Source organism: Neoarius graeffei, chromosome 23, assembly GCF_027579695.1.
Source record: "Neoarius graeffei isolate fNeoGra1 chromosome 23, fNeoGra1.pri, whole genome shotgun sequence".
NCBI lineage: Eukaryota > Metazoa > Chordata > Actinopteri > Siluriformes > Ariidae > Neoarius > Neoarius graeffei.
The window spans coordinates 25462866-25472623 of NC_083591.1; the positions used below are offsets into that span (position 1 = coordinate 25462866).

At 44.4% G+C, this 9758-nt stretch overlaps 1 protein-coding gene across 1 annotated transcript; it reads right to left on the minus strand.

The window, feature by feature from the left end:
* Nucleotides 1–421: 421 nt before the first annotated feature.
* LOC132871636 (protein NYNRIN-like) lies at nt 422–4574 on the minus strand. Its single transcript, XM_060905964.1, has 2 exons — nt 4015–4574; nt 422–3927 (listed from the first exon to the last, which is right to left on the minus strand). The coding sequence occupies exon 2, from the start codon at nt 2697–2699 to the stop codon at nt 1677–1679; it is 1023 nt and encodes a 340-aa protein (XP_060761947.1). The 5' UTR covers nt 2700–3927; nt 4015–4574; the 3' UTR covers nt 422–1676.
* Between the last annotated feature and the right edge of the window lie 5184 nt (nt 4575–9758).

A 9758-nucleotide genomic window follows, 5' to 3' on the forward strand; every position in this document is an offset into this window, starting at 1 on the left:
GGGCTTAGAAGCTTGGATTTTTTAAGAATTTAGACATCTGAAGTGATGGAGCACTACTGTGAAAGTTTGGATAAGCAGGCACGGGAGCGTTATGCTGAGAAGGTACGTTTCATTGGGAATGTAGATCCATACACTGTTAGTGAGAAGGAATGGAAAGCTGACCCCAGCTTGTTGCCGCATGTGACATACATCGATCTTGTGAACTATCTAGTGTTTCACCCAAGTCCATTTTGTGAACTAAAGGATTTCCAGAACTACAAGAGTATGGAAGCCAAAATCTAAATAATGTTTGAAAAACTATTATAATTATTATCAATTATTTTAGTCAGTGAATAAAATGTAGGCCTATAATGTAATGGAAATTTCTAATAAACACTTCAGAGCGCTTAATAGTTGTCTTTTCAGTCATTTATTATAGTAGATCATATAAAGATATATAAAATAGGAAAGGAAAGAGAAGAATAGAAGACACCACTTCTGATGATGCCGAGAGTACGCGCACTCTGAGTTGTGTTTTAGGAATGTTATCTATTATACTCTGAAAGCATTCGCTCACTGCTTGTGTCTTCACGTGATTGGCTCAAGATTTTCTATGAAGCTTTGTTAGAGCGTGCACCTGGCGTGCGGGCGGATGCGTAGTTATGAGAACTCAGGCACCCTGCTTATCACCACCAAGGTCAGGAAAGGTGGTTACATCATGAGAAGATGCAAGCTAGGATGAACTCAAGCACCCTGCTCATTACCACCAAGGCCACAGAAAAGCGATTACAACATAGGAAAAAACATCTTTCTCAGTATAGGCCACTTGAGCTCAACACACAGAAACACAGAGAATAATAATGTTCATCCATTAAAAATTCCCTCACATTCCCCCCTTTTTATCCTATAGGATAAATTACTAAAAGGAAAGAAAAGAACTGTACACAGTTTCAGTGATAAGAGTTCTCAGAGAGATTCGACTTAACACGTCATTGAGTGTACAGGGATAATGCTAAGGCTGTTTTTATAAGACATAGAGGTCTTATGTTAATGCTAGCAAGCCATATACATAGATCAGGAAACAATAGAACAGGAAACAATCATAATGAAAATGTTTTAAGTCAGGACTAGTTTCATGTCAACTGTGCTGATGTCATCGAATGGTGGGTTGTAGTCTTCATCTGAGTTTGGAGGCCAGTCAGGCAAGTCATCTGAGTCTATTTTCACCATCTGGTAACCAATATTTGTCAGCTGCCTCTGAAACACAGACATACAACATTGACAGAGAACAGGGAGCAAACATAACATCACAATCACTAAGCCCAGGACTGGTATGGTGGATAGAATTAGAGTCTTCCATCCACTAAACCAACACGATCAGTTGTCTTCAACTCCTCCATGTTCATCTGCTCGTGATTGTTCAACCTTGCGCATCTTGTTCAGTGCCTCAATGATGTTACCGAGTTAACCCTTGCCCTTCTTGACGTGTATTGGTGCTCAGAGGGCGGGCACGCCCTATCAGCCCTCGTCCCACCTCACCGGGACTTGGAGGAAACTCAAAACCCTAGACTTATCTATCAGCTAGACACTGAAATACTCTTCCCTATTGAGGGTGCGTGCGTGATTGATGTGATACTCGCACTGTTCCATGCAGTGATGCCTTTCTTCCTCACGAGCTTTAGTCAGCGTCTGGTCACTTAGGCCTTCTTTTCCTCCTGCTCAGCCGGTTCAGGAACCCTCCTACAGCGGCTAGCGTGGATCCACGTCACTCTGCCTGTGACCTTCACTGCCATTGGGGTCGTGAGCAGGACCTGGAATGGGCTATTCCACCGTGGCTTGTTCCACTTGGTTCGTCGGAAATCCTTCACCACGATCCAATCCCCTGGTTGTAGATCGTGCAGAGGTCCCTCAGCGGGTTTGGGAAGTGCTTCTTTTACCTGTTTGTGGATAGATTTCAAAGCAGAGGACAACGTTGCACAGTAATTCAACATTGCATCATCACACAGTGTGGTGTCCAGCAGTGTTCCTTGAGCTAGCCCTATCCCCGTGTTGGGTACTCGTCCAAATAGAATTTCGAATGGGCTTAACCCATGTTTAGGCCTAGTTTGCATCCTCATTTGTGTGAGTGCTACAGGGAGGACCTTTGTCCATCCTAGCCCTGTTTCTGCACAAGCTTTGCTTAGTTTATTTTTAAGTGACCCATTTTCCCTCTCTACTGCTCCCGCACTGGCAGGATGATAGGCACAATGTTGTTTCAGGTCTATCCCTAGGAATGCTCCTATTTTCTTTAGGGCTGCATTAACAAAGGGTGTTCCATTGTCACTTGAGATTTTGCTAGGTATACCCCACCTAGGAATTACATCTCTCAGGAGTGCTTTGACTACTGCCTCTGAGTCTTGTTTAGCTGTGGGGAATACTTCTACCCATTTTGAAAACATGTCAACTATTACCAGGCAGTACCTTTTCCCTTCACTAGGTGTCAGTTCAATAAAGTCCATTTGGAGGTGATCAAATGGTTTGTCTGGTATTGGGTGTGCTGCTTGAGTTAGTCTGATACCTTGACCTGCATTATGTTGTGCACATATCAAGCATTGCTTGCAAAATTTTGCAGCATAATTTGAAAACCCCTTTGTGAACCATCTCTTTGTTACTTCTGCTACCATCCCCCCTTTTGACACATGGGTGAGCCCATGTGCCAATTTTGCATAGAAAGGGAACATGTATTTTGGTAGACAGGGACGGCCCGAGGGACAAACCCAGACCGAGTTTGCAAGGATACAGCCCGCCTGTTTCCAGACTCGTCTCTCGTCCTGGGTGGCAGTGCTCTGAAGGTCCGCTAGCTGTAAACAAGGGGTAGAAACCTGAGGAAAAGCAAGGTTAGAGGGTGAACTGGAAGCCGAGACTGCACACTTAGCTGCCGCGTCCGCCCTGGCATTCCCTTGAGAAACAAGATCAGTATTGTTAGTATGGGCAGCACACTTACACACAGCAATGGCTCTAGGGAGTAGAACAGCATCCAACAACTCAGAGACCAGTTTATGATGTGCAATGGGAGATCCTGTGCTAGTGAGAAAATTTCTATGTTTCCAAATAGTGCCAAAATCGTGCACAACGCCAAACGTGTACCTACTGTACGTAAAAATATTGACAGATCACCCTGCAGCCAATTTGCATGTCTCGATAAGGGCACAGAGCTCTGCGGCCTGTGCTGACAGGTTTGAGGGCAGACACGACGCCTTGAGGACCTCGTGATCTGAGACTATGGCAAAACCTACTTTGTTCTTTCCCGTCTCTGGGTCTCTGGAGGCTGAACCATCCACATAGAGGATCATGTCTGGATTTTCCAAAGGGTCGCTCTTTAAGTCTGCCCTGGGGGAACAAAAATCGTTAGTGAGAGCTACACAGTTATGTGGCTCTCCATCGTCCTCTGTAGGGAGAAGAGAGGCAGGATTCAGAACAGTACAACGTTTCACAGTGATGTTAGGCATATCAAGTATGACAGTGTTATACTTCAACCATCTCTGTGCTGACAAATGTGACGTCTTTTTCTCCAACAGAAGCAGGGAGACAGCATGTGGGACCAAAAGGGTGAGGTTAGAATACCCCACAATATTTCTGGAGGCAGTTACCGCCTTTTCAACTGCAGCAACTGCACACAGGCAAACAGGAAGTCCAGCCGCCACTGGATCCAGCCTGCCGGAGAAGTAGGCTACAGGTCTCAATCTATCCCCATGTTTCTGCAAAAGAACAGAGGTCATAAAACCCTTCTTTTCATCTACACTTTGAACAAAATGGTTTATTGGGGTCAGGCAGTCCCAGAGTGGGTGTGGTCTGCAGAGCGCTCTTTAAGGACGTCAGGCGCGCGCGGGACAGCCGCAGCATTGACTGCTTGCAGATCTTGGACAAACCTCCACTCATCGGGCTGGGACGGTTTTCTTGCCTTCTTAACTGGAAAAATAGGAGTGCGCACTGGAGAGTCCTGGCAAGGAACAATTACATCTGCCTTCAGCAACGAATCAAAGACCGGTTTTATACCTGCAATTGCTTCTGGTTTGAGTGGGTACTGGGTCTGTTTAGGCCTGAAATCTGATTTGGGGGTGATCACCACTGGTTCAGCATTCTTTATTAGGCCCACATCATGTTTACCCTTTGCCCAAACGGAATTTGGAACTCCTGCCAATTTGGGCTGCACCTCTGCTGGAGTTATGCCTGTGGAAACAGAGACAAACAGGCCACTACGGCTGGGGTCCCCAGGACCCTGGTCATCAGTGGCTAATATTACGCTGCGCTTAACATACACACACATAGCATGACTTTGTTTGTAGACCCCAAGCCTTTGACAAAACAACACACTAGGGTCCTCTGTTTGGGACCATTCATTGCCATCGACTGCACACTTCCTGACCCACTTCCCCACGTCTTTCCAATGGGCGGCTCGTGGCCTTGGTAATGAGACATGGGATATAGAATTAATGATGTCAAAGAAATCATGTTGGCAGCAGCCGACCTCAAAGTCCTCTGACACGAGGCCGCGTATAACATGTTTGAGAACACTGCGATGAACATTGATGCAGCTGTTTGGACAACGAGTAAAATGGACCTGCACAGCGCAATAATGTTTAGACCAATATATAGTTTTGAGGGTCAATCTTTCACATGCATGGGGTCTGCAAACCAAGTCTTTTCAAACTCTACATCTTGCCCTTGGTGAACATGTGCTGTACAATGCAAATCTTCCTCTTTCATATAATCTGTGTCAACTGATAAGGTGTTCAAGCATGCGAGCTGTACAAGGTGTTTTGGAGTTTGTGTGATCTGATCTGAGCAGAGCCGCCAGACATACACATACAGGGGGCTTCCAAACCCATACTGCACACCGCACATTTCACTTACTTCAGTGGTTAGCCCATCTGGAGTGGACATGAGATTTACTCCTAATTTGCACATTAAATCATGTGCTAACAAATTCACTGGACATGTATGTGAGATGAGAAATGAGTGGGACGTAACTATTCCTCCCTCGCTTTCACACGGGAGGTTGACCGAGAAAGTTTCGGTTACAGGTCGTCCTGAGATGCCCACTGTCTGAATAGAATTTGAGCTGAGCGGTGGGTCTACTGGAAGTACCCCATGTTGTATCACTGAGTGTGCTGCTCCAGAATCTACTTAAAAGGCTAACACATGCCCACACACAGTGAGGGGCATACAAGGGAGTTTAGAAAAGGGAGTAGTTGTGTATTTTAACAAACTTAATGCAACTTCAGGTGTATTTATTTGGACTGGTATATCGGGCGTTTCTGTGTAGTCTTGCTGTTGCATGCAGGTGCTGCTACTAATGTGTTTAACGTTATGTGAATGCTCCTGTCTATGTGTATGTGTATCATCAGGTGTGTGCGTGTTACCTCCCCTGTTCTCTGTGTGGGGCCCGTTCCCAGAGTCCGCCCATCAGTCTGCTTTGCTGTACTCCTCACAGGGCCTCTGCCTGCTACTGTGGAGACAATGTGTCCCTTTTGATTGCAGTTGTAGCAGGTTGCACCTTTTATCCAGGACGAGTCACTCCAGGTCGTCCTGTCTCAGCCCCTACTTCGACCTCGTCCTCTAGGTCCAGGCTGAGCAGTCTGGAGAAGAGTGAGAGTGGCGGCGTGTAGATCTTGGTCTCTTTGTGTCGACTTTGTCTTCTCCTTCTCTTTCAGCAGCTTTTCTTCATGCACAGCATACTGCTCGATCTTGGTGAGGCTCAGGAGTGCCCTCCACTGCAGCCAGGTTCACGGGCCTGGTCAGGCCACTGTGTTTCTCGTGCGTGGCGGTGAGACAGGCGAGAAACGCTGACACACCTTCTCCATCTTCTTGCTTACACATACTGATCTTAGTCATGTCTATGTTCAAAGGAAAAGCACTGTCCAGACGAGCACAGAGAGCAGTGATGGTATCTCTATACTCACTATTGCCAGCCGCGCTCCAGTCTGGTGTAGTCATTCGCTGGTCAGCTTCCGGCCACTCTTTGGAAACTTTGTTCCAATCTATACCCATCTTGGTCATGATTAGGCAGCGAAGTTCATGGGTGGTCGGTCGGAATTCTCTGCAAAACATCAACAGTTTGTTACCAAATCTCTTTCCTCCTACCTCTCTCACGTTGGGAAGAGAAGCCATGCTTTCCTTGATATCAGCTGTCATCCAGGGTCTGTGGACTAAAAGCACGCCGTCAGCTCCAGCCACTTCCATCACTGGAAGATGAAGGACTTCAGACTTTAGATTATGGCCTTGTGGACCCACTGGTGAGCACGTGGTCAGGTCCAGGAGGGTGTCTTTTCCATCACCATATGCAAGACCGGATCTTGTGTGTGACGGAGAAGCGCTGAGAGGCGCTGATGCTGGAGGCTGCTGGTAGGCTGGGAGGGATTCCAGAGGCTCAGTTTTTTTTCTTTTTTTTTCTTTGTCTTGACTTCTCCCCCTTTCTGTGGGTGAAGCGCTTGTGGGAATGATGTTCCGCCTTGCTGAGGAGGCAGTGTGTGTTGGGGTGGTGGGGCAGACTCCAGGTCAGGGTCCATCTGAAATTTCAAACACTGAGAAGAGGGTGAGAGCCCTGCCTGTCGTTTCTCTCTTTTGTACTCTCTCTTAAGTGTTTTTTCTTTCCATGCAGAAAACGCCCTCCAGTCCCCTAAGAACTTAACATTATCTGCAGACTCTTCTTTTTCTTTCTCTTTCAACTTTTCTTCTAACTGTTCTATCTGCCTGGGACTAAAACTGCCCTTCTCAGGGAATCCTAAGTCCTTTACCCATATATCAAACTGTGCCAAATAATCCTCGCCATACGAGGTTTTCATAAACTGGATGTTTGGGCTGTCATAGGAACAGCCAATTCTTATTATAGCACATGTAGCTTCACACTTACTTGCTTTTTCTTTTCTTTCCCTAACTTACTATTTCTGTTCCTCATTATACACTGTTATATCAATAGGTTATGACAACAATGGCTGAGTTTTTATTAGGATCACAAGAAGAGCAGGTTGGACTATGTCCAAAAATGCGACACAATAATCTTTTAGGTGTGTTCTTATTAGTAAACAATTTATCTGACATTTGCCTTAAATTAAAGTAGGTATCATTTAACACAACAACCTCAAAGACAACTCGCGCATGTGTACAAAATCTGTTTCTCTGTTTCAGAATTTGGAGGAGGACAGTACTCTGTTAATTCATCAATATTTTGCGTGCACACCGGTGTGTCTTTGCGTTTTCGCGATCGAACCTCTCTATCCCGTTCCCCAGACGGGCCAGTTGTTCACACAGAACAAAGAGAGCAAGATTCAATTCCCACGAATCGCTGAACGTGAATCCGTCGAAACACGCACCCGTACTTCCCCTCCTCAAGTAGGCGAGCGATTACCCAGTCGTCACTTAGGCGGATAATTCTCTTACACAACCCAATAAACTACTCGCAGTTTATTGTCTCAAAATTGTGTTTTATCCGTTGTCTGCAAACATATTGATGGTACCACAGTTTAGCAGTCCTCCTGGGCTCGGACAAACTTCTGTCCGTCTCTTATATCAGTCTTCCTTGACTGGGACAATCTCTGTTCATCTCTTATATCATTCTTTAAATACTAGGACAAATCTCTGTCCATTTCTTGTATCATTCTTTAAATACTGTTTCCATTAATTTCTTTACACAAGAATGCAAAGGTATCACTTACTGCTTCGGTGAGCCCTGACGGTCTGGTCTCTCGTCCGAGTTCTCAGCTCCGCACCGTAGCCTTGGGAGTGTTCCGTCGTCCGAGGATCAGACGCATAGGGCCCACCCAGGGGACGCCAAATTGTAATGGAAATTTCTAATAAACACTTCAGAGCGCTTAATAGTTGTCTTTTCAGTCATTTATTATAGTAGATCATATAAAGATATATAAAATAGGAAAGGAAAGAGAAGAATAGAAGACACCACTTCTGATGATGCCGAGAGTACGCGCACTCTGAGTTGTGTTTTAGGAATGTTATCTATTATACTCTGAAAGCATTCGCTCACTGCTTGTGTCTTCACGTGATTGGCTCAAGATTTTCTATGAAGCTTTGTTAGAGCGTGCACCTGGCGTGCGGGCAGATGCGTAGTTATGAGAACTCAGGCACCCTGCTTATCACCACCAAGGTCAGGAAAGGTGGTTACATCATGAGAAGATGCAAGCTAGGATGAACTCAAGCACCCTGCTCATTACCACCAAGGCCACAGAAAAGCGATTACAACATAGGAAAAAACATCTTTCTCAGTATAGGCCACTTGAGCTCAACACACAGAAACACAGAGAATAATAATGTTCATCCATTAAAAATTCCCTCACAGTAACTTGTACTAACAGCATGTGTACATAAACATTACTAGGCCTAGATCTTAAATGCCATTTGATGCAACAATGCACTGCAGTAGACATAAGCTACCTAATGTGACAAATATATCCATTAATCATTGCTGAAAGTACATAGAAAAGATAATAGTTTGTATCACATTTATTTTAGTAACTATGAAATTCAAGACAATTTAACCTACCTGTCACAAAGTGATCAGAACAAATCCGGATACAGTCAAGTTGTCCTAACTTTGATCGGTTAATGGCAGCCAGCCACTGTCGTCTCCTCCGCTCGCTTTTCTCCTGTGCTGCAATTCCCTGGTTAGTCACGACTTTAGGGAGTCTGTGGAAGCTTTTGCCACCCTTTTCCCCCCGGCTACTACAGCCAACAATGACACACGTATTTGGCATTGTCACCCCTTTTTGCTTCACTGAACAACAACAATGCACTGACACAGCGACCTTTGACTTCCAATATGGCCACCGCTGGGTTCGCGCTGACCTCGAAGCACTCTATAAGATGAGATAATGATCTGAGGTAGCTTCAGACTGTGGAAGTATGACTATATTTGCTATATTTAATCCAAATGGTATTAGATTGAGTGTGACCACCATTATGGGTAGGTCCTATGACATTCTGATTAACCCCAACTGAATCTAGAATGGACATGAACGCTGTCGCTAAGATTAAAAAAAAATTACGTCATTTTGAACTGCAATTTACCACTTATGAGTTCAGTCGACTACAACACGATGCTGCATTTGACTAGGTCCTAATTTTAATTCCTGACTTCCAACAAGGAAAAACCAAAGAGAAGCACCCTTATCTAGCTCCGCCTCAGGAACTAGGTAAAGTGCGAGTTCAGTGAGTGTCAAACACTGATCTCTACATGAAATATCTGGAGAGCTCATCATTCAATCCATGCTGTACAGACAAGTCAAGCCATCTGGTTGCCATATTACCATGCACATTGCATGTATTTGGCTTATGTGTTAAACCGTCATATCCGATCAAATTTTGCCCCAGAAAAGTATTTCCTCACTTTTTTATTCCCTTTCATTACCTCCTCTTATTTTCTCAACTTTACCCACATTCCTTACTTATTTTTATAGTGCTCCCCTTCATTGTTATTGATTTTTTTTGTTGCTCTTTTCAGTTCAGTCTCTGATAATTATTTGAACGGCTCTTTTAATACTATAATTATTTTTACGGAGATTATTTCAGTTTTTCTCTTATACAGTGTATCTTTGTCTTTCGTATATTTCTTCTTCCTTTCTATTTATGACAGTTGTTGAAACAGAATTATTTTCTCATGTTATTTTCCATTTTCACTTCATTCTCACAGTCACGTCTTAACATTATTTATTGGTCACATAATTCACATCACACATGAATCGATCCTGACAGAGTTCAATAACTTATACATTATTCCTCAATGCTCA